Source organism: Sinocyclocheilus grahami, unplaced genomic scaffold, assembly GCF_001515645.1.
Source record: "Sinocyclocheilus grahami isolate Dianchi unplaced genomic scaffold, SAMN03320097.WGS_v1.1 scaffold349.1, whole genome shotgun sequence".
Taxonomy (NCBI): Eukaryota; Metazoa; Chordata; class Actinopteri; order Cypriniformes; family Cyprinidae; genus Sinocyclocheilus; species Sinocyclocheilus grahami.
The window spans coordinates 424,060-449,125 of record NW_015505528.1 but is presented as its reverse complement, the minus strand read 5'-3'; the positions used below and the strand labels follow the sequence as shown (position 1 = coordinate 449,125).

Below are 25,066 nucleotides of genomic sequence, written 5' to 3'. Positions count from 1 at the left end.
AATCATTTAGATGTTCTTTGGCAAACTTTAAACGGGCCTGTACATGTGCCTTCTTGAGCAGGGGGACCTTGCGGGCGCTGCAGGATTTCAGTCCATTGCGGCATAGTGTGTTACCAATGTTTTGCTTGGTGACTGTGGTTCCAACTGCCTTAAGATCATTAACAAGCTCCTCCCGTGTAGTTCGGGGCTGATCCCTCACTTTTCTCATGATCATCCTTACCCCATGAGGCAAGATCTTGCACAAGAGCTCCAGACCGAGGCCAATTGATGGTTATTTTGCATTTCTTCCATTTCCGAATAATCACACCAACAGTTGTCTCCTTCAAAGCTTCTTGCTGATGGTCTTGTAGCCCATTTAAGCCTTGTGCAGATCTACAATCATGTCTCTGACATCCTTTGACAGCTCTTTGGTCTTGCCCATGATGGTGGGAGAGGTTGGAATGGAAGATACAGATTGTGTGGACAGGTGTCTTATACACCTAACGAGCTGACTTTAGGAGTAACTTCTTAAAGTGGCAGGACTAATCTGTGTTCCACATGGGCACATAACCAATCTGTGGGAGCCAGAATTCTTGCTGGTTGGTAGGGGATCAAATACTTACTTCACTCACTGAAATGCAAATCAATTTCTAAGCTTTATATAATGTGTTTTTTTCTTGATTTTTTGGTTGATATTCTGTCTCTATCCGTTAAAATAAACCTACCATAAAAATGACAGACCCTTAATTTCTTTGTAAGTGGGCAAACTTAAAAAAATCAGTAGGTATATGTATATATGTATATATGTGTGTGTGTTGTCAAACGATTAATCGCGATTAATCACATCCAAAATAAAAGTTTTTGTTATTTGTGTGTATTCATATAAATTATATCATATATAAATATATTTAATATATAAACAACATATTTTTCTTAAATATACACATGCATGTGTTTGTATTTATATATACACAGTGCACACACATATATATTATGTAAACAAAAAGTTTTATTTTGGATGTGATTAATCGTTTGACAGCACTAATATATATATATCAAAAAATCAACTTAGGAGCACAAGCAAAAAACACAAGCATCAATCTCTGCAATTTATAGATTGCAGATAGATTTAAAGTTGTGCATTGTTTTTCCTTCGTAACAAGCATTTTATACAGTGTGGATACCTAATTTTCCATTGTCTCAAGGTGCTAATTCTCTAAACACTCTCCATTAGTAACCATCCGACCTGGCCTGCACGTCCACGGCACTTCATTTAAGCAGAGATCAGTGAAGCGCTGAGTGTGACGTGGATGAGAGCGGCAGGCTGAGGTACTCGGGGACATTCACAGAAATCACTGAGCTCTCATTCCTGTCTAAATGTCAGTGAGCTTCCACGGCTTTTGTGTAAACACAGCTGTAGTCATAGATCAGATTCAGAAACATTCTCTCCCTTCCACCAGCCCCCTTTTTCCATCTCCTCTGTCTGCTGCAAGGGTTTCACTTGCTCATTGCTCTTTTTTGCCCATCTCTCCATCACTCTGCCAGTTTTATTTTTGGATGGCTATTTTTATCTTTGCTCTTACATTTAAATTTAGACATTTAGCAGACGCTTTTATCCAAAGCGACTTACAAATGAGGACAATGGAAGCAATCAAAATAAACAAAAGAGCAATGATAAGCAAGTGCTATAACAAGTCTCAGTTAACTTAATGCAGTACACAGCAAGTTTTAAAAAAAAAATAATATAATAAAAAAAGAAAAAGAAAACTGATAGAATAGAAAAAGAATAGAGCAAGCTAGTGTTAGAGGTCTTTTTTGCTTTTGTTAATCAGAAATCAGAAAGTCAGAATTATAATTGTATAATAAATAAAAAGAAAACAAATAGAATGCAAAAAGATTAGAGAAGCAAGTGTTGAGTTTTTTTTTTTTTTAAGAATAAAATTAGAATAGAGAGTGCTAGAAGATGGCTAAGGACTCAGCTGCTCGGACTGAGTTGGGCAGGTCATTCCACCAGGAGGGAACATTTAATTTAAAAGTCAGAGAAAGCGATTTTGTGCCTCTTAGGGATGGAATAATAAAGCGCCGTTCACTTGCCGAACGCAAGCTTCTAGAGGGCACATAAGTCTGAAGCAATGAATTTAGGTAAAAGGGTGCAGAGCCAGTGGTGGTTTTGTAGGCAAACATTAATGCCTTGAATTTTATGCGAGCAGCTATTGGTAGCCAGTGCAAACTGATAAACAGAGGTGTGACATGCATTCTTTTTGGCTCGTTAAAAATTAATCTTCTGGACAGAACAAGAGCTTGAACAAGGAGTTGTGAAGCATGTTCCGAAAGAAAGGGCCTGATCCCCTCTTAAACCCTAATGTCAATTGTGTTGCTGTCAATTATAGCCTGCTTTAGGGATTAGCTGTTCAGAAGTATAAATGTTATCACTGTTTTAGTGTCATAGTATAAGATCTTAACCGGCATCTGTCTTGTCTGTCTGTCTGTCAGCATTGTATAGATATTATTTCCATACACCAATATAATGCATTTTAACATGATATAACATGAAATTTTGTGATGATTATGCATCTGCAGTAACTTTTTAATTTAAATTTTTACATGGTCTTAATTTTTATTTATTTATTAATTTATGGCAAATTTTAAAGTTAAAAGTAGTTCAAAATAAGTATGAAAGACATTTTATTGTTAAATATTAAATCAGAGTAATTGACCTAAGTAGAACAAAAATTACTGACATTGAATTAATTCATTTTAATGAAAATGTTTGTGTAAATGATTTAGACATTTAGCAGACGCTTTTATCCAAAGCGACTTACAAATGTGGACAATGGAAGCAATCAAAATAAACAAAAGAGCAATGATAAGCAAGTGCTATAACAAGTCTCAGTTAACTTAATGCAGTACACAGCAAGTTTAAAAAAAAAATAATATAATAAAAAAAGAAAAAGAAAACTGATAGAATAGAAAAAGAATAGAGCAAGCTAGTGTTAGAGGTCTTTTTTGCTTTTGTTAATCAGAAATCAGAAAGTCAGAATTATAATTGTATAATAAATAAAAAGAAAACAAATAGAATGCAAAAAGATTAGAGAAGCAAGTGTTGAGTTTTTTTTTTTTTTAAGAATAAAATTAGAATAGAGAGTGCTAGAAGATGGCTAAGGACTCAGCTGCTCGGACTGAGTTGGGCAGGTCATTCCACCAGGAGGGAACATTTAATTTAAAAGTCAGAGAAAGCGATTTTGTGCCTCTTAGGGATGGAATAATAAAGCGCCGTTCACTTGCCGAACGCAAGCTTCTAGAGGGCACATAAGTCTGAAGCAATGAATTTAGGTAAAAGGGTGCAGAGCCAGTGGTGGTTTTGTAGGCAAACATTAATGCCTTGAATTTTATGCGAGCAGCTATTGGTAGCCAGTGCAAACTGATAAACAGAGGTGTGACATGCATTCTTTTTGGCTCGTTAAAAATTAATCTTCTGGACAGAACAAGAGCTTGAACAAGGAGTTGTGAAGCATGTTCCGAAAGAAAGGGCCTGATCCCCTCTTAAACCCTAATGTCAATTGTGTTGCTGTCAATTATAGCCTGCTTTAGGGATTAGCTGTTCAGAAGTATAAATGTTATCACTGTTTTAGTGTCATAGTATAAGATCTTAACCGGCATCTGTCTTGTCTGTCTGTCTGTCAGCATTGTATAGATATTATTTCCATACACCAATATAATGCATTTTAACATGATATAACATGAAATTTTGTGATGATTATGCATCTGCAGTAACTTTTTAATTTAAATTTTTACATGGTCTTAATTTTTATTTATTTATTAATTTATGGCAAATTTTAAAGTTAAAAGTAGTTCAAAATAAGTATGAAAGACATTTTATTGTTAAATATTAAATCAGAGTAATTGACCTAAGTAGAACAAAAATTACTGACATTGAATTAATTCATTTTAATGAAAATGTTTGTGTAAATGCTGTTACCACAATATAAAAACACCAAAAGGACTTTGAGGTGCACTTAAAGGGTTAGTTCACCCAAAAATGACTCACCCATAAATTACTCACCCTCAAGTCATCCTAGGTGTATATGACTTTCTTCTTTCAGACGAATCCAGTCGGAGTTATATAAAAAATTGTCTTTGATCTTTCAAGCTGTTTCATGGCACTCAGCGGGTGTTGAAGTGCATCGGTCCAAAAGAAGTTAAATAAAAAGCGCCCATCCTTAAAAAAAAAAAAAGTGTCTCACACTGCTCCGGGTTGAGGGCACATGCATGCGCAACGCTGAACTCATACGTCATCAGCCCGGAACTGCTTCCGTGTACAACAGTTGGCGCAAGCTACATTAAAGTGATTATTACGTTTTGAATATAGATATTTTTCTTACAAAAACGCATCGATTCGCTACAGGAGGCCTTTGGCCCCCCCCCCCGGAGCCGCGTGAAGCACTTTATTTTATGGATGGGCGTTTTTTATTTAACTTCTTTTGGACCGATGCACTCCAACACCCGCTGAGTGCCATGAAACAGCTTGAAAGATCAAAGACAATTTTTTTATATAACTCCGACTGGATTCGTCTGAAAGAAGAAAGTCATATACACCTAGGATGACTTGAGGGCGAGTAATTTATGGGCTAATTTTAATTTTTGGGTGAACTAACCCTTTAAGTTCCTCCTTAAGCTAAAGGCCATGTGTGGTGAGGCGACTGTGAAATTTTACATGTACATATACCATTGATAAGATTAATGGCAAATTATTGTTTTCTAGTTTGAATGATGTTCAAATGCTGTTTAATGTTGTCATCCTAATGCTCATCAATCCTTCTGTTTATTAGTAAATACAGTACTTTGTTAAAAGGATAGCATGACTTTAGGTTAGCTAATTAAAGTAGCTTAAAAAAATCTGGAAAATTTACAATAAAAAAAAATCTGCAGCTGTAGTTGCCAGAATTAAAAAGAACCATAAAATATGGTAGCAACATTTTAAGTTTTAAAGATTGAACTTAAACTTACAATAAAAAAATATTTATTTCATTAACTGTAATAAACATTTAATGAAATATATACCAATATATATACAACCACGTTAAAAATACAGGTGGTAATGAGAAAGTCACACAATTAATTGAAGTTCATCACAAGTAGCTAGCTATTCCACAAGCTGAGGTGAATACTAATACTCACGTACAGAAGATACATGCTCTCATGAACCCAAATACAAAACACCATCACGGTAACACAAATGACCTGAAATAATGTAATAAACATTCATCAACATAAAACCCAAATTAACTTGTCTGACAAGAAAGAAGCTAAGAAGAACAGTTATTTAAATGGAAACCCATCAAATGTGAGCGGTCACTCAGTTTGTTTTTTCACTTTAAACTATAATATGGCTTATTCTTTTTCACAGCATAAAAACTGTAAATTTAATAGTATTTTACTGTAAAATGACATGAAACGTCACCATATATACTAAAGTAGGGGAATATATATTAAAGTAGTAGCATATTTACAGTGTTTTACTGTTAAAATTGCGATAATTTTTAAAGTGTCCCTTCATAGTGTATCATACATTGTCTTTTATCCCCCTGCACACACACAGATGGAGACGGAGCCCATATCTCTTGTGAGTGAATCTGTGAGCGAGGCGTCCCGTGACGTCCCTGTGCTTCCTAACGGCTCATCCATGACCTCCATCAAAAATAAGGTGCAAAGTGATAAGCTGACCTCAGAGAAGCTGCAGGAGATTGAGGACGAGGAGATCCTGGATAAAATGGTACTTTATTTCTCCTGCTGTTACAGTGCACAGCATAAATGAGTACACCCCCTCTGAAACTTAACAAATTCAGCAATTACTCTTTGCTTAGAAGACATGTTATGATTTTTTAGAGATATAATATTCCAGCAAGTCTGCTTGATCAGTTACCAAAGAAGAATGTTAAAATTATTCAAGAAAATAACATTTTCTTATCAAAGTGATAAAATGTTGTGTTGCAAAAATGAGTACACCCTCCTGAAAGTTACTAAATAAAACAAACAAACAAAAAAATTCTGGTGTAAGGTTAAGGCAAGTATTGATCAACAGGGAAGTATGTTGAACCAAAACTATTAAAGGTAAGTAATTTCTTGATAATTAAGTGTTATATGGCCCACTGAATCATACTCAGACTTAATGCTGACAACAATGAAACCACTTGAGAGAGAACTGTCAGGAGATTTACTTCTTAGCATAAAAGAGGACAATGGTACAAGAAGAATACCAAATTATTGTTTTAAGTGTGAAAATATAGCCAAAGTAACACAGAAATTAAAAAACAATGGACTTGTGAAAAGCCCCCTGAAATAATCAGGTATTCACTTTTAAGCTTTCATTTAGTGATGAGCGAGTTTTTGCTAGAAAAAGAGCAGGAGAAACACTGTGAAAGTGTCTCAGAGCCGGCAAAAGCTGTGAAAAGAGTGAAACTTTATCTCGGAGTAAGATGCAGCATGCAGAAGTGACATGCATGGTTGTTTATCCACACCAGATCTACCGACTGTAGCCAAAGCACAATAAACTCATTTAGCTTTTTTCAAGGCCCATATTTACAAAATGTAGACTTCTGGGAATCCATACTCTGGTCTCATGAGAGCAATTCAATCATTTCAGATCTAACAGCATCCAAAATGTTCTGGTGATGCTAGAGGAGGAGTACAGAGAGAAGTGCTTGGTTCCCACAGTGGCACTCAGTGGTAGTAAAGCTCTTCTATAGGGATGTATGAGTGCTGAAGGTGTGAGGGAGTTGTACTTTATCAACGCTGTCATGAATTCACACACCACTGTGTGATGTAATACAAAAACCTGAAACTGAAGATGCTACCCTCTTCTCATTCCCTGCATTGTTGGGTTTTTTTTTTTACATGACAATGAAGATATTAATTCTCCTGAGCTGAAAATCCTTCAGTGGACATGTATTTCACTCAATCTTAACACTCTTGAGCAGCTGTGAGAGATTCTGTAGAGACGAGCTGAGCAACACTCTCCATTAAAGACCAGGGCATTTAGGGAGGTCGTCCTCCAGGAGTTAAACAGTACAGATGTGAAAATTTGTCACGAACTTGACACTCAGTGCCAAGAAGTGTCAGAGCAGTGTACTTAGAGTTATGGAGGACATATTATGTTCTAGAATATTACACTTGGTTGAATTAAATCTAGGTTGTACTCAATTCTGCAATCCTTCATTTAAACAAAAATTGGCTAAGTTTCTTATTTTGCAGATATTAATGGCATGTATTTCTCTGTTTTTATTAAGAATATGTTTAATACATTTCCATTTTGCCATCTTTCTATGAATTACATTAGTGATCATTAAGAAAATACATATTTTATATTTAATCAGAGGGGGTGTACTCAATTATGCTGTGCACTGTATATACACATATCAACAACAACAACAAAAAATGATCAAAGATGTGTTGTGACAAACTGAGGCATGATGCTCATGCAGACAACACAGAACCCAAAAATGAAAACGGTCATCATTTACTCATCCTCAAGTTGTTCCAAATCTATGAGTTTCTTTCTTGGTTCTGTTTTGAAGATTGTTGGTAACCAAAGAGTTGCCGTTAGCCGTTGACTTCCACAGTATAGAAAAAATACTATGGAAGTCAGTAGTCATCAACATTCCTTGATCATATTCCACCCTCTTTACCACCTAATTTTCCTGTTCTTTCTTTTAAAGAAATAAAAAGATTAAATTTGACCGTTTTACTTTTAAACTACAAGTTCCTGGTATTATTGTGCATAATTTATTTATTCATTTTTTGAAATGCTTGGCGTTATAGAAGTACAATGAGTTGCTTTATTATTATTATTATTATTTTCATTATTATTATTATGGTCTGTTTGGGGTGGGGTTTGTTTGTTTTTGCAGCTTGATGATTGCAAAGATTTTGAAGAAAGGAAAATGATCAGGACTGCAATGAGAGAACTACGAAAGAAAAAGCGAGGTAATTATCTCTACTTTTGTTTTCTTGCACAGCACTCATCTCTCCTTCTGTTCTTTCTTTATTCTCTCTATATACTGAGGGGCGTCAACATACTGGAGAAAGTGTACTGTTCACAGTGCTAGACAGTCTGTCTTCTTTACTTCCCTTTTGTTGAATGCTGTTTCTCTCTCTTTGCTCTCAGAGGCTAGGCTGGGATGCACACAGGAGGAAATGGGTAGGGTTTCTGGATTGTGTGTGTTTTTGCCCTACTGACCCTTTACTAATGCCCAGAGCCTTAGTGAAGTGTCAGTTAGGCTTCATATGTCTATAGACTTGGTTTGTATTTGAATATACGGTATGTAGTTTTTATGTGCCACGTGTGGTTTGTGTGATATGTGTGATCTGGTCATGTTTTTTGACCATGCATGAAAGTATATCTATTTGGTGATCATATGGTACTGCTTGATGTGTGTTTGCTTGATCAAATGTACACACAGTGCTATGATCATCTATGGTGTGGTGGTGTGCAATATTGACTATAAATTATATCTCTGTTTTTTCTGGGGTTTTGTCAATAATTAGACACTATTTTGCTAAATCGGTGCTGGAACCTTGTCTGGTTTAGACCTGTCATAGACAAGTTTTTCATATTCTGTGCAGTAATTTCCATTTTTACATTATAAAGGCATTTTTTCTAACCATTTTAGATATAAGCATTATGTTGAATTCTCAAATTGGATCAATAAATACAATGGCTGTTACCAATCAAATGAAATCAGTATCAACAAAATCCATTTCTGCACTGCAGAAGTGACACAGCTACGCCAAAGTGACATTTAGATGTATTTACACATACTGTTAAATGCAGCTCAGAGGTGGAATGAATGCATTTACACAAATGCAGTGTAAATTATTCATAAATATATATATTTTTTTGGTGAAATATAGCATTGATAATCATGGTAATATTGTTTTAAAAATGTAACTCACAATATTAGCCATATGTTTATTGAACTGTTGTAAAAAATCATTATCACATTTGGTATCACATCAATATCACAATATATATATTCAGGAAAAACAACAACGTGTCAGCTGGCACATTATTTAAACAACAATTGTGATAGATGGTAAATATTGCACAACCCTACTATGGTGTTCATCTTAAGATGTTAACACTTTCACACAAGTGCTTTAAACATGATAGTGATAGGGTCTGAAGTGTGTGATTTCTGTGTCACTAGAGTTGCAAAATAAGGTTTTCAAACAAGTTTGTTGGACACACCCTAGTCAGATAGTCTCGGCCATGTTGATCGTTGCAAAAGTACTAATATGGTCACACGTTTTGTGCATCCTTGATCCCTTCTCCATCTTAACCCTAACTTCTCTTCCTTACGCTGTTCATTTTGCCCGTGTCCTCAGACCAGAGAGAGAAGGAACGAGATCTGCGTATGCAGGAGCTCAGACAGCAGCGGGAGGAGAGATCTCAGAAAGCCCGGGTGGGTGCAGACACCAGTGAAGTCGTGATGAAGAAGATCGAGCGCTCTGCAGACGGCTCCACTATCAGTCACGTCACCAATCGTGTTTCCCATTCAGGTAGCACAGCAGTAATGTAGTGAACTCTACTTGGCTGGATTTTTTTCCCCTCAGTAGTCCACTTAAAATTTAAGGTTTATGTTCAAGATTTTGCAACAAAAACAAATAGTTTTGTTTTACAAGACCTTGGGAATGAATTAATGTTTAGGTATTTAATATCAGCAGATGAGTCAGCAGACTCACTAGTAAAACTCTCCTGTAAAATAATAACGTATTTGTGTACCTTGAAAATTGCATTCAGGTCAGTTTTGACCTGTAAATATGGTGCATGTATCTTAAAAAATCTGTAATTTTTGGTACAGGAATAAAACTTTGGAAATGGGTTAAGACATTTCCAAGACCGTTACATTGTAGTACATTGTATAACTTTTTATATGTTGGTTAGATTTGTCTCAAAAATACTTTTGTAAAATATATTTAGTGTCTTTCCCATGTATCTCACACACTTTTAGGACTGATTTGTGTTGGTAAATGCAAACAAATACTTCAAAAGTATGTAATTAAATCCATTGATTTGATTTAACTTAATACTGGTCATTTTTAGATTGAATATTCATATATGGTCACACTTTATTTTTAGGTCCAGTTCTCACTAACTATTAACTATGACTTTTGCCTCAATAAAATCCGAATTTGCTGCCTATTAATAGTTAGTAAGGTAGTTGGGGTAGGATTCTAGATTATGGTCATGCAGAATAGGGCATTAATATGTGCTTTGTAAGTACTAATAAACGGCCAATGTGGTAGTAATATGCATGCTAATAAACAGCTAGTATTGTTCCCTAAACTAAATTGTTACCTCTTATAAATTTCATGCAAGGATGTATTCAACTAAAATTTGTCACACAAACAAAAATGTATATTTTCTTTTGTTCATCACAGTGGGTTTTCTGTAGTTTATGTAAAAATTGAAATTTCGAAGAATCTCTTCATTCAATAAAAATGGGAAAATATTGTAGTGTTATAGTAAAATACTTCTCTCTTATGATTGGCTGGCCATTTTAAAATGAGTAAAAACACTTACAGCTGGGGGGGTCCAGTTTTTTTTATGCTGCCTGATCCTTCAACAAGAGCCTCTTGTTCTGTGTGTAATTTGATTGTGACACTGTCATTGCTTGTGTGTGCAGATGATAATGGCAGGACGTCCCGCAGCACTATCATGGAATCCAGCTATGTTCAAAAGACAGACAGTTAGTTTATTCTATTTGTGCTCAGTATTCAGTCTTACTTTCTACCAGCACCCATGTCAAACCCACTTTTCTCTTATTATCTCACCAGCAGGCACAGTGCAAACAAAATCCTACAGTTACTCCAGCACCACGTCCACTAGGAAGGTTGGCAGGTGAGTGCTTTAAAGTCAACATGAACCCTTTTTTGGTCCTGGCCTTATTTTATACACCGTAGTTCATTTTAAAATAATTCCCAAATAACTATTCAGGCCTTATATAACATAGTAATGCCAGTTAATGTAATACCAACATAAAATTAAATTCCATCCTACTGTACATACACATTGAACACTGTTCAAAAGTTTGAGGTCAATAAGATTTTTTTCTTTAAAAGAAATTAATACTTTTATTCAGCAACAATGCAGTAAATTTATCAGAAGTGACAGTGAAGATTGTTATAATGTCACAAAATATTTATATTTCAAATAAATGCTGGAGAAAATTAGATCCTGAATGAAAAATGAAACTTCAATAATCATTTGCTCACACTCAAGTTGTTCCTAAGCATTTTGGACTTTCTTTGTTTCATAAAACACAGTTATTTAGCATGTGCTTACAATTAAAAGTGAATTTGTCATTTAAAAGTTCAAAATCATTCAACAGTCCTCAACTTGAAATATGCACACAATGTAAATGTACTGTATCACAGTTTCCACAAAAATATTAAGCAGCACACTGACTACAAATCTTCAGATTTTAAACCGATTTAGTAAAGGTGCTGTTTGTATTTTTTTTGGACTGTACTAAAACATAAAAATGCAAAATGTTATTTAGGAAACATGCAAGTTCACATTGTTTCTCTGAAAAACTTAGCTAAAGCCAGTTATTCTACATTGAAATGTGTGTTCTGTGTCAGAATGTCTGTTTTTTGTTGTTGTTTTTTTTGGTCTGTGATTTCGCACACTGCCAATTTAGCCAACCAGGGTTGCCAGTTGTCTATATGCCGAGTCATGTGTCTGCAGGCCAGCAAACGAACTGGGTCAGAGACTGCAGATTCTACCCAACCTAAAAATATTAAAATATATTAAAACTCAGATAAATCAACTCATCACCTTATAGTGCAAGGCTTGTTGCCTTCCATTCTGTTCCTGTTGCGTGTCCTCAATCTGGCAACCCGCGTGAGCGTGGATTCTGAGGACGTTTAAGGTCTTTCGTCATAGTTGGGTGATTTATTCTGTAATGTATTCTTTCTTATATACTTTTCCTCTCTGTTTCTTTCAGTGTTTTTGACCGTGAGGACAACACATCTCGTAGCTCCAGCAGAACATCAGCTCTTGAGCGCAGACAGGCGGAGAGATCGGAGCTGATGAGGGCTCAGACGTTACCCAAAATATCTGCAGCACAGGCACGAAAAGCCATGATCGAGAAGCTCGAGAACACTGGAGGCTCTGGAGGGTGAGCCTGTGGTTTTCACACACTTTCAGGCTCATTTAGCTCACAGAAATACCACCTGTTCAACAGCATTTCTCTTTCTGACTGTAGCAACTCAGCCATTACTCAAGTAAACAAGGTGCAGCGCTCCACAAGCTTTGGTGTCCCCAATGCGAACTCCATCAAACAGATGCTGCTGGACTGGTGCAGATCGAAGACCCGTTCCTATGAGGTAACTGGAGAAAATCGGATCCTGAATGAAAAATGAAACCTCAATTGCTCATTTGCTCACCCTCAAGTTGTTCCAAAGCATTTTGGACTTTCTTTCTTTTATAAAACACAGTTATTTAGCATGTGCTTACAATTAATAGTGAATGAGATATAGGGCTATCAAGCTCCAAAAATGACAAAGCACCACATAACTGCCCTAAAAACAGTCCTCAAACTTGAAATATAGTTCATTGGTGTGCTGTAGAAAGTACTAAAGTAGCTTCATATGAGGAACAGACTGAAATAGAAGTCATTATTCACTCATTCTTTAAGATTTGCTGCATTTATTTAATTACACTACCATTCAAATGCCTGGGGTCAGTAAGTTATTTATAAGGAAATTAATCCTTTTTTTTTTTGGCAAGGATGCGTTAGATTGATCAAAAGTGTTAGTAAACACATTTATAACGTTACAAAACATTTCTATTTAAAATAAATGCCGCTCTTTTTAACTTTTTATTTATCAAAGAATCGTGAAAAATTAAATGTATCATGGTTTCCACAAAAATATGAAGCTGTACAACTGTTTTCAACATTGATAATAATCAGAAAGGTTTTTTGAGCAGCAAATCATTATATTAGAATGATTTCTGAAGGATCGTGTGCCACTGAAGACTGGAGTAATGATGCTGAAAATTCAGCTTTGCATCGCAGGAATAAATTTCTTTTTAAAATATATTCAAATAGAAAACAGTTATTTTGAATTGTAATAATATTTCATAATATTACGGTTTTTACTGTATTTCTGATCAAATAAATGCAGCCTTGGTGAGCAGAAGAGACGTTTTTTCCAAAATCATTAAAAAAATATTACTGACCCCAAATGGTTGAACGGTAGTGTATGTTCTTATTGGCAATCGTTGCTCTCTGTCTTCATATTGATTCTCTCTCCTCCATTGAAGAATGTGGATATCCAGAACTTCTCCTCCAGCTGGAGTAATGGCATGGCGTTCTGTGCTCTGGTGCATAACTTCTTTCCAGAGGCCTTCGATTACTCCAGCCTCAGTCCCGCAAACCGCAGGCAGAATTTTGAGGTGGCCTTCAGCACGGCAGAGTGAGTCCAGAGTCGCATATATCACATGATCAAACACATACAAAAGAATAGGGATGTAACGATTCAGTCAACTCGCAATTCGATTTACGATTTTGCTTTCACGATTCGATTCAATTCACGATTTTTTTTTTTAAGACAAATTATAAATTAAATGTGTCCTTTTATTATTGCTTGGACAAAATGCTGCATGTTTCTTTGTGAAATTGAAATATAACACTATAATAATATACTAATATAGCACTTGCATATTATTGCCCTTTTGTTGGTTTTGATTGCTTCTATTGTCCTCATTTATAAGTTGCTTTGGATAAAAGCGTCTGCTAAATAACAAAATTTAAATATAATGTAAATGTAAATAACAAAACTAAATAAAAAATTTAAAACAAGCCCCAAATCAAATAAATAAGTAACACTATTAAAATAAATCTCTTCATATAAACAAAATAAGGCTTTGTCTGTGCTCTTTCCATTTAAAATTAGAGGCAACCACTGCATTTTAATCTTGATCCAAACAAAGGTGCTGCAAATATGCAACATGAGCAGTTTTTAAATCTAAATTACATACTATAATTTCGAAATTTGAAGCAAAAACAAAATGGTTTGACTTCAGTTTTGTGAAACTATGCATAAACATATCTGCATGAAACCGAAACAGCAGACGAGCTGAATGAGACGCAGATTCACTCTCTGCCAGCAGGTGGCGCTTAAAGCGTTTCCTTGGTTTCTGCTGTAAACAAAGCAGCGCTGCACTTATGAACTTTAATATGCATTATACAGAGGCAAGATGAAAAGAAAAAATACCATCTAAACTTTTCTAAAGACAGTATGTTCCCCTCAGACATGCATTCATATAAACTCCTACCCCTAATTGAATCGCGATTTGTTTAGCATCTCAACCGATTTGAATTGTCACATATTTGAATTGATTTTCAACCGGCTCGCGGTTAATCGTTACATCCCTACAAAAGATTTAAGAACCAATAAAATGACAGACAGAAATGCAATTCAAATGTGACTTTCTGCACTACGGGGTGAATTCACTAAACAGTTGCTTCTGACGTCGAGCTCAACCAGTTGTGTGTTCTTTAGCATGTTCATCAATGCATTCTTACATTAACATGTTGCATTTAATGTCACAATTTATGTAAGAATTTTATTCTTTAGTGACAAAACACACACACAGTCTCTTCTGTGCGAATAAGGTGTTTTAGAAACATCGACCTCATGCAGTTAATGTGTTGCTGTTACCTCAGATGGAAAGCTGGCAGCAAACAGTTGTTTGTGTACAAGTGTTTGTGCACATTGTTTTAATTCCGTTATAACCAGGCAAATATCCAGACGTGTCATGCACACTTTCTGCATCTTGAGCTGATCAAGTACCTGGATATCACAGCGGTGGAGTGAGGCTGTACAATCTCAGTAAACGATGCCAGATTGAGGTGGTCTGCTGCGTCCGCTACAGCCTACTGCTCAGAACCGTCTTGAGATATGCCTTGCAAATTGTGTTCAGCTCTTATTTTTGTAGGCTTTTTTGTGGCATTACCTATTTTGAATGATTTATTTTTTGAATCAGATTTTGAAACCATGCAGAGAGCGTGTGCAAATAAATGATGCTATCAGCAGACACAACTGATTCTTAGTGAATTCCCCCATGTTTGTAGTATTGTCAAACTCCAAATAACACACTTAGGCAAACACTCAGTGTCAGTTTGTTGTAGTAACCTGCCTTCATATACATAGCTCTAGGATTTAAAAAAAAAATGTTTTTGAAAGATGTCACTTCTGCTCACCAAGGCTGCATTTATTTGATCAAAAATACAGTATAAACACTAATATTGTAAAATATTATTACCATTAGAGTAACAGTTTTTATGTGAATATTTTTAAAAATGTAATTTATTCCTGTGATCAAAGCTGAAATTTCAGCACCATTACTCCAGTGTCACATGATCCTTCAGAAATCATTCTAATATGCTGATTTGCTGTTCAAAAATCATTTCTGATTATTATCCATGTTAATAATGTTTTTGTGGAAATCGTGATGCATTTTTTTCAGGATTTTTTGATAAATAGAAAGTTTAAAAGAACAGCATTTATTTGAAATAGAATCATTTATAACATTAGAAATATCTTTACTGTCTTTTTTGATTAATTTAATGCATCCTTGCTGAGTAACTAAAAAGTAAATGTTTTAATACAGCCAAAATTTTTAACAAGTTCTTCTGATCTGCATCTCCAGTCCTCTCAGATTAATCACCTTTTAATAGCTGTCATGTCCTTGAGTTCGTTCCACTTAAATAAATAAACCTTAATTACTAGCTTTTTAAATTATGATTTAAATTTGCTTGTTTCCTTTTTCGTTTCCCAGTTAACCTAACATTCATGCATTTCTAAATGAGAAACATCCAGCTGAACGCTCACGAGTTTCCCCAGAATAGTGTCTGCTAACAGAAGAGCATTACTCAAAGTCAGTATTGTTCTCTGACCTGAGAATAGGCCTTAACCTGCTTCCCCTTTGGTCAGTCTGTGTCCAGGTAATTCTAGCTGACACTTTCTCATTTCATTTTCCTCCACCTGACTGTGAGCACTGGTTTATCTCCCTACCCCAACTGTCATCATTAAAGGCACCATCTGTAATTGCTGTTGTGGCCTGAAGGTGAATTCATATTCAGTTATTTAAGCCTCTGTACTGTTGTTTGCTAGTCCTGCAGCATTCAGTGTTCTCTGGCCGATCACGAGCTCTGTTGTCATCATTTTCCATGGTAGTTGCCACATTGCGTCACTTTTCAATTATTTAAGGCCCTTAATTTTCATATGCGTTTTTTTTTTCTTTTTCGTATTCGTCATCCTTTCCTATCAAAATGCTTGCTACCGATGCGAAAACACAGAAAATCTAACCTGATCTGAATTTTTTTTTATGATGGATGAAAGTTTCGGAGGCAGTGTGTAAACGTGATTGACACAACGTGAGGTCGTATTTAATTTTTAACTTGCGAAAATTTCGGACTCAGCTCTCAGAATTTCAACTCTCATTGAAAACTAATGAATTTGCTTCACGGAATGTTGTTGTCTAAACTAAGTAGAGCTGGGTGATATGGCCAAAAAAAATTATCATGATAAAATGTATCATATCAGTCGATATTGATAATCATCACTCTAAATGTAAAATCTTTTAAGTTTATTTTAAGTTTAAAGGCAGATTACTTTCCATGAGTGAAAGTTGTAGAAACCAGACAGTTAATTGTAGTTTTAAACTTTTTTTTTGTTGTTGTCAGAACATGATAAACACTTGCTAAACAGGTGAACATTTCACAAATCTGTACAATATTCAAAAATATTCATTATTCAAATAATGTATAATTATAAAATATTTTTCTACATCAAAATATGCATGAGTAACCTGAAGTAAAATCCTTTTTGTCTTATTTCCTTAACAAAATATCCTAATAGAGAAATTAATTTATTAGTTTCTGCATTCTAATGGCTGATATTGTTTCAAGTCATGAAACAGGTTTGTGCTCCCTGACTTTTATGGCATGATGCAGATGTAAATTTATCTTCATTAACAAAAATGGCAACATCTGTAAAAACTGTAACAACCTTATAGTTATAGGGTAAAATGTAAATATTCTGACTGTTTGAGTTAGGACTGTACTTTTATTTAAAGGAACAATTAGTCATCTATAGTATCATAATTAGATCATGATAACCACAAGTAAAATCACACACAGCACCTCACTACCATGGTCAAATGTAACAATATTTGTATATAAAAAAAACAGTAGCCTAAATACATTTAGTATAAATACAAATACAAAGATGCTATAGATTAATAAAAACCAATACTCATTTAATACTCCTACATTAAAGGGGTCATATGATGTTGCTAAAAAGAACATTATTTTGTGTATTTGGTGTAATGAAATGTGTTTATGTGGTTTAAGGGTTAAAAAACACATTATTTTCCACATACTGTACATTATTGTTTCTCCTCTATGCCCCGCCTTTCTGAAACGCGTCGATTTTTACAAAGCTCATCGTTCTGAAAAGCGAGGTGTGCTCTGATTGGCCAGCTAACCAGTGTGTTGAGATTGGCCGAATACCTCAAGCGTGTGACGGAAATGTTACGCCCCTTACCATACTGTGATGCCCTGTCCGGCCGGAGCGATGAGACAAAAACATGAAAACCCATTACAAACGAGGCATTTGTTGCATCCAGTGGGGACATAATTACGGATTATAATGACTAAAGGCCCGTTCACACCAAGCACGATAACTATAAAGATAACGATAACGATATAGTTCTAAAAATCGTTCTCAATATTAAAGAATAGCATGGTTCATACCACAACTATAACGATAACGATACAGAGGAACGATATAGTTGTGATCACTTTCAAAACGATTTTTTTCCAGCTGACGAACGATAAAACACTGACAGCCAGTCAGAATCCATCCTGCTGTAACGAGCTCAAGAATTTAAAGCGGCAGACGCGCGTGCGCTTAGAATAAACAGACGATATCGTTCGCTGGTGTGGACGCTAATATAGTTATCTTTATAGTTATTGTTCTTGGTGAACGGGGCTTTATACTGTCTTTTTACGTGTTGCGTTGCATCGCACCGCGTAAACATAAAACCATGTCTGCATTTGTGATCGGAGAAATCACAAACAACAAGCGCTACTCTACACTGCTCAAAACTCGCGTTTGAATCGTCAGTGGCAAATTCTTTAAATATAAAAAACTTACTTACAGTCTATGAGTCAGAACAGCCAGGATTGTAGTCTACTCTCCCAGGATCAGTAAACAGTCCTCCATAAAATGTGCTGCACACATCTGAATATTTGGGTTGAACTGTTCTGGAACAGTGTTGTAAATACAACTTAACCACTGATTTCTAGTCGTGTCCTCTTTTGGAAGGCCAAACAAAATTGCTTTCACCACGAAACACACAGCGTCACACACGGCGGGCTAGAGTGAGTGGCGGCCATTGGGCTTGAGAACGGCGCGGCCGGCGGGCTTGCGGCAACCACATGTGACGACCCGGAGCTGGACTCCGCTTCGTCCACGGTGAAAACCGATCCAGCAATCCACAGCGCGAAGTTGATGTATTTCCTCAGCGACCAGCACTGATCAGCTCCAGGCATGACGAAGCAATATCATCCTCTTTTGGAAGGCCAAACAAAGTAGTTTCGCTTTCACAACGAAACACACAGAACACAAACACACACGCATCTTCACGACATGGCGGCGGCGGCAACAACAATACTACAGCGAGAATAAAAGTTACGCCTTCTTTCTTTGCGTGAACATTTGGGCGGCGTTAGCCGTTTTAAGTAGGCGTGGTTGACTCTTAACTTTTATAAAGAATATCTCTTTGGATTTGAGACTTTAGTCTTTGCAACTTTACAGATCTTTTTATGCACCAAGAGCTTGTAACACTCCAAAGAGAAAGGAAAATTTGAAATCGCATCATATGACCCCTTTAATAATATAATAAAATTCCATATTGCATATGCCATATTTCTGCCACAATACCATGGTGCAGTTAGTGTTACTACAGTGAAACCATGGTATATGCATGTAAAAGCCGTTTGAGCAAAGCCGATAATTGGTCCATGTGGCGCCGTTAATGCTGTTTTGTTCCATTTTTGGTGCATAAACATATCAAACATTTAGCGATCATGTTTTGTCATTTTATAGAGAACAAAATATCTTTTGATAATTATTGTTATCGTTTTATTGCCCAGCCCTAGTCTGAAGTAAGACAGTAAGCCAAAATTGAGATAACAGTATTTCAATTAAGTGATTTTGTTTGGTTGTAAACATTAGCATCTCTCTATATGTATTAAATCATTACATTCTGTGACAGCTTCAACCTCTCATACTCTGACTTTTGACTGGAAAAAGTCAAATGAGAATGGTGTCAAACTGCTCCCCTTCCGATGTTTAGAGTTGTGGGCAATAGTAGCTGGAAAAGGATGCAAAAAATCACACTTTCAGATAGAAATTATAAACCACTAAAGCACCTTTAGTGATATACCAATGGACTACATTGAGATTCAGAAATTCAGATCTCACCGACTGTTTGTTGAATAGTGGAACTCCTTATTTAAAAAAATAAAGCTTTGTTTAAAGTTTTAAATTTGTTTTAAAACTTGAAATCTGCTGTTCACTCAGTTCCTGGTGGAACTTTGCAAGCATTAACAGATGTGTGCCTTTAAAGAGGTCACTCTCCACCGCTCCAGCATGATCCCATCACTGATCTTCTACAGGCTGTTTTACAGTCAGACAAACAGTGTTTGTCTGGAGACGAAGGGTTACGTGTTTAGTCATCACTTTTTGCATTGCTGTTATTGTCTCCGTATTGTGTTGTTGTTGTTCACGGTCACATTTGCATAATGAGATCACAGAATGGATGCATTGTTGCTCTTTTTGATGTTGTTTGTCTTTGCACATATATTTGTTATGAATGTGAGGCATGAAAACACAGTTACATATGCTGTCATCACAGAGTTTAATGTTGGCTTTTTGATTTTGTCTTGTGTCTCATTTCTCTCTCCTCACTGGCTTTGTATATCCCACTTGTTTCTGTCCTTTTTCTGTCTTCTTCCCTTCCTCTGTCCCCAACCTCGACGTGAGAGTAGGAAACTGGCAGACTGTCCTCAGCTTTTGGATGTGGAGGATATGGTGCGGATGCGGGAGCCGGACTGGAAGTGCGTGTACACGTACCTCCAGGAGTTCTACAGGGGATTGGTGCAGAAGGGCTTGGTCAAAACCAAAAACTCCTCCTAGGGTCAAAACGGTGAGAGCCAGATCAGATCTTTGAGGAGAAACTCAGTTCAGTCAATCTTGGGACTGGCAAGAATGAAACAAGATGGAGCAAACTAACCGTTTAAAACATTTCCTTCTAACATTCAATGAAAAAATAGATCGTAAAATAAAAAGAAATCAAAGTAGTAGTAATGATCAGGAAGAGGTTGACAATTAGAGAATAAGGAGGGATTTTACGTTTTAAAATTGATTTGGTTTTAATTGTTTGGAGAAATAGATTTTTATTGCTGAATTAAAATGAACACAAATGAATAAAATAGACACATTAAATCAGTAATACCACATATAGTGACCCCCCAAAAAGTATTTGCACACTAAAAATATTTGAATATCACTGCGTTAGATATTAAAATATCAAAACAAGTGGCATTATGTTAAAGGTGCACTATAGGGGTGCACAATCTTGTGTGACAGTGCAATATTTAGTTTTTCTGTGATTAGATTTTGCAATAATTCTTTTAGAATGATGGGGTGATTTGGTTGGTAAGCGTATCTGCATAAAGTGTTTTTTACTCTAAAGACTTTATTTTATTGTATTTTATTTGTATTTGTATTTTTTTTTTAGTGTGGACCATACTTTTAGTACTGTGCAGGTTTGGTAAAAATGACAAATTTGGGTTTATTCTTCAGAAGTACTGACTGAAACCTCTTTCTGTAACTATAAAGTGAACAGAGTTATAAAAAAATTCTGCTTAAAGGCCTTTCCACACTAAGCGCGACGCGAAAAAGCGAGGCGAATCGCAGACGAACAGTGCTTTCACACCGAGCGCAAAACGATTGTTCGTCTTCTGCTAATTCACGCCTGCACGCTAGGTGGCGCTGACCATCAATGCATTTTTCCTCAGATATGTATCTCATATATGGATTTAACATCTAAATTATGATAAACAAAGTTTGACTCTACACCAGAAACACAAACTATAATGCTTACAAGAATAGGCTACATCCTAAAATATAATTAGAAGTACAATTCGCATCAAGGTACACTTGAAAATTTATTTGCTTACCCACTTTAAACCATCATCGAGTGCTTGTAATAGCTTCCGATTGTGATTTATAGTTGATTTTGATTCTATAATAAGCAGATACATGCACTCTTTGTATGTTTAATAATGCTTCACTGCTAATATTTGTCATAAACATCCTTTATTGCTATAAAAAAATACCATGAGCTGCATACAAAACATACAGAAAATATATTGTCATAATCATGTCTATCTGCTTTCATATTTCATGTGTAGAAAAATGTTTCACTCTATTTTTTAAATACGGAAGATCTAGACTAGAGAGTGAACGCGTTCTGACTCCTAACACTCGCGCACGTGGAAGAAAACGGACGGTGCTCTCCAGATCACGATTCAGTGGAGAATTATTAGAAATGTTATTCTGTATAAAGAATATGTGAGAATAAATCTGTTCTCAAATACCAATGATAACAAGAACTCAGCATCCACTCTCTTATACGGGATACTCTTCTTCGGTGTTTGTTTTCACTGGTTTTCCAAACAGCGCCACCACTCTAACCCTTTTGTGCAACAGCAGCTGCTCCGGTCACATGATCCTAGCTCAAATCTTATTGGACGGCCTGTGTTTTCGCTTTGCGAAACTGAAAAGGTTCGTCAGACTGGTGCGAAAAAAAACATTTGCATTTTCGGTCCGCGAATGTTCGTGGTCTATGTGGAAGCCTCCATATAAATGTATTGTTTTATTCCAGCGCGTCATCACGTCCGATATTCGTTCCGCTTTTTCGCACTCAGTGTGGAAAGGCCAGTTTTCCTAAGTTTTCCTTTTTGACTCTTTCAGTATGACTATAAAATTTTTAAAAAGAAATAAGTTTTTTTTATATTTATATTTAACATAATAAATGTATTGCAATACTAATATTTACCTTTTGGTTTAAAAATGTAACCCTATGAGCTTTTATTTTGGTGGTTTGCTGCCAAATATATTTGTAGCGTGATTCAGACTGAAGCGCAGCACTGTGTTCATTTACTCGTGCAGCTCATGATAGTGTTTTAAGTGTCTCAGAATCACTCAGTTCACAGTTAATTAACAAAGATGCTTTAAGACTCAGAAACTCTGTATCATGAGCTGCATGCATGTAAATGAACACAGAGCTGTGCTTAACTCTGAAACATGCAGCACATATTTAATTAATTATATATCACATTATTACATGACAACGATTGAACTAAAACTGCAAAAAAAATTATTTTGGTTTTTTTGAAAAGTTAAACTTAAAAAAAAAAGACGAGACCAGTAGTTGGCAATGTAGTTTTGTAAAGAAACACATAAGCATTACTCGCGCATGACTATAGACTGAACACAATACATGTGTATTACGTTACCATTTTCACAAATGCATGTTTTATAGTTTACATTGTCACGGTAATTTGCATTTTGAAAAGTTTGCGTTTTCAGGCCCCCAAAACACTGTTGTCGTGTAAATGAATGGTCAAAATGCATAAAAAGTTTTGAGATGAAAATTGTTGTGTAAACACCCATTCGGCCATATCACGATATTGATTTTATTTCAATTTATAGTGCAACTTTAAGGTACACACTGTAATTTTTTACTCAAGATGACAGGAAGATTTAATAAAAGCTGTTTTATTTCACACAGAGAGGCTGCATCACAGGGAAGAAATATTAATATTACATGATGAGCCAAGTACTACTCCCCTACACCTGTGTGAACTGGTGAAAAACACCAGCTGGTTAAAAGTCACTGCAATAATTCACGTTGAGAAAACATCATATATTAGCAGATTTGATATTTTCAGATATTTCAAGTGCCAAATAAAAGTCAACATATTAGATCCAGTTATAGGCCAATGCTAACTGCATGCCCCTGCTGGAGGTGGAGGACATGATGATCATGGGTAAGAAACCAGACTCCAAGTGTGTGTTCACGTATGTTCAGTCACTGGTGAACCATCTGCGCAAGCATGAGATGATGATGGCGCGGGCGCAGCAGACCTCTGACTTCTGATGCTCAACACTCTCTAACGACTCATGCTTTAAACTCTTTTTTTTTTTTCATTCTGACCCTGTTCAACAGTTAAAATTGTGTTTACTTTCCAGACAGCCAAACAACTTCTCTTGTACCAGCTGTAAAAACTCATTAGGGATTTTTTATGAATGGAAATTAATTTTTTTTTTTTTACACTAGTTTGTTTAAACGAACAGTAGTTTGCTCCAAAAAAAAAGTTTGCAAAAAATGAAAATTGCAAGTTATATTTAGTGTAACTCCCAAGATGCCTCTTACTTGATTTCATGTGCTAAAACGAAACATGATTTTATGTTGATTGCCCATATCTATGGCTTTAAAAGCTTTTACGGTACTGTTGCTGTTAATGGAGCTCTGACCTGCATGCTTTCACAAGCTTACTTGAAGTTTTAGTTTTGTTTCAAAAAGAAATTAAGGTTATATGTTCATTTGTATGCGATATTGTTTATTTAAAAAAGTTGCAAGAATATTAATCTCACTGCTTGTTCTGGCTTCAGCCATTGAGTGCAAGATGCAGCTCATGAACTGTTTTTAAATGTTTTTCACTTAATTTAAAGTTTGGTTTTACACTGAACACTGGTTAGTTTCTCTGCAGATATCCGACGTCTGCCTCGTTCTTCTTAGCGAGAATTGAACAAACATTTTGAAGTGATATCAAATACACAAACATGCATGTATAGATGCACTTGTGATCTGTCCTCGTTTATGGATGAGTATATTTTGGATTTGTTGATATTCCTAAACTTCATTTGGACACAATGAAGTTTGTCCCAAAACATAAGCTTAAAGGGTCTGTCTTTGTACATCTTTACAACATGGCTTTCGGACAGAAACAAAAGTTTAATTTAAACGGTGTGTGTGTGTGTATATATATATATATATGAGTAACCCTAGTCTTGAGTCAATTTGAGAAGAAGAAGAATATTTTAGCAGTAAATTCACCTGAAAAGGTTAATGATGTTTATATATTTGGTTCTAAAGATGGTTGTAGTTTTAATGACTGCACATAATTTAATTTTGAAGACGAAACACAGCTACTGCAGCAGCCACGCCAGAGAGTGACTTTGCTTGGTACTGGAAGGTTGCATGAGTAGAGCTCATTAACATTCATTCACACGGAAAGATAAACATTAACATTATAATGTTTGTACACACTCATTCAAAAACTATTGTTCACTCAGTATTTCCCTACACCATGGTGTTGTATAGTAATCATTAAAACCATAAATGACACCAAAAATGTGTTTGTCATTTATTGCATTTTCTGAAATAGGGAATGAAAAAGATTTATAATCATGAGTCCAACAAGACTTTACAATGAGCTAAGAGACTCAAGATAATTTTAGATACATTTATTTAAATGTTTTATTGATGGTAGAAAAATGGCAAGATAAAATTGAGTAAAACTCCCAAAAAGCATACTACTGTATGTGTATAAAATGATCTGTCTATTTCTATATAGGTAGTTTTTTTTTTTTTTAAACAAGTCGAAATTATGATTAGATGAGCTACATTTGTAGCCATTGTCTTATATATGTGCATGTGACCACATCAATTGAATTTTATATCTTTAGTTTTCGCAATGTTTTACAATTTTACTGCTAAAAAAATGTTTATCATTATTAATAATGTCATTACTGAACATTGGTCTTTTATCATGACCCTTGCATTACCATGATTTTACAGCTTTCAAGACTTTAAAAGATACATGAACTTTCTTTCCCCAGACTTCCAGGGCTCTATACTTTTTCATAATTTATT

The 25,066-nt window shown here is 35.5% G+C and overlaps 1 protein-coding gene across 3 annotated transcripts in view; it reads left to right on the top strand.

Annotated features, from left to right (window-relative positions):
• The window catches only part of smtnb (smoothelin b), a 107,914-nt gene extending 84,713 nt beyond the window's left edge, over positions 1 to 23,201 (top strand). The window contains exons 11-21 of one of the 3 annotated variants that reach the window (XM_016229234.1): positions 5,579 to 5,752; positions 7,887 to 7,962; positions 8,144 to 8,176; positions 9,364 to 9,537; positions 10,665 to 10,727; positions 10,816 to 10,879; positions 11,988 to 12,161; positions 12,249 to 12,369; positions 13,310 to 13,461; positions 20,109 to 20,266; positions 23,125 to 23,201. In XM_016229234.1, coding sequence (XP_016084720.1) covers positions 5,579 to 5,752; positions 7,887 to 7,962; positions 8,144 to 8,176; positions 9,364 to 9,537; positions 10,665 to 10,727; positions 10,816 to 10,879; positions 11,988 to 12,161; positions 12,249 to 12,369; positions 13,310 to 13,461; positions 20,109 to 20,256 — 1,179 coding nt within the window. In that variant the 3' untranslated portion in view covers positions 20,257 to 20,266; positions 23,125 to 23,201. Of the gene's footprint in view, positions 1 to 5,578; positions 5,753 to 7,886; positions 7,963 to 8,143; positions 8,177 to 9,363; positions 9,538 to 10,664; positions 10,728 to 10,815; positions 10,880 to 11,987; positions 12,162 to 12,248; positions 12,370 to 13,309; positions 13,462 to 20,108; positions 20,277 to 23,121 lie in introns of all 3 variants that reach the window. The other 2 variants (XM_016229233.1, XM_016229235.1) reach the window with 2 other exon arrangements.
• The last annotated feature ends 1,865 nt before the right edge of the window (positions 23,202 to 25,066 follow it).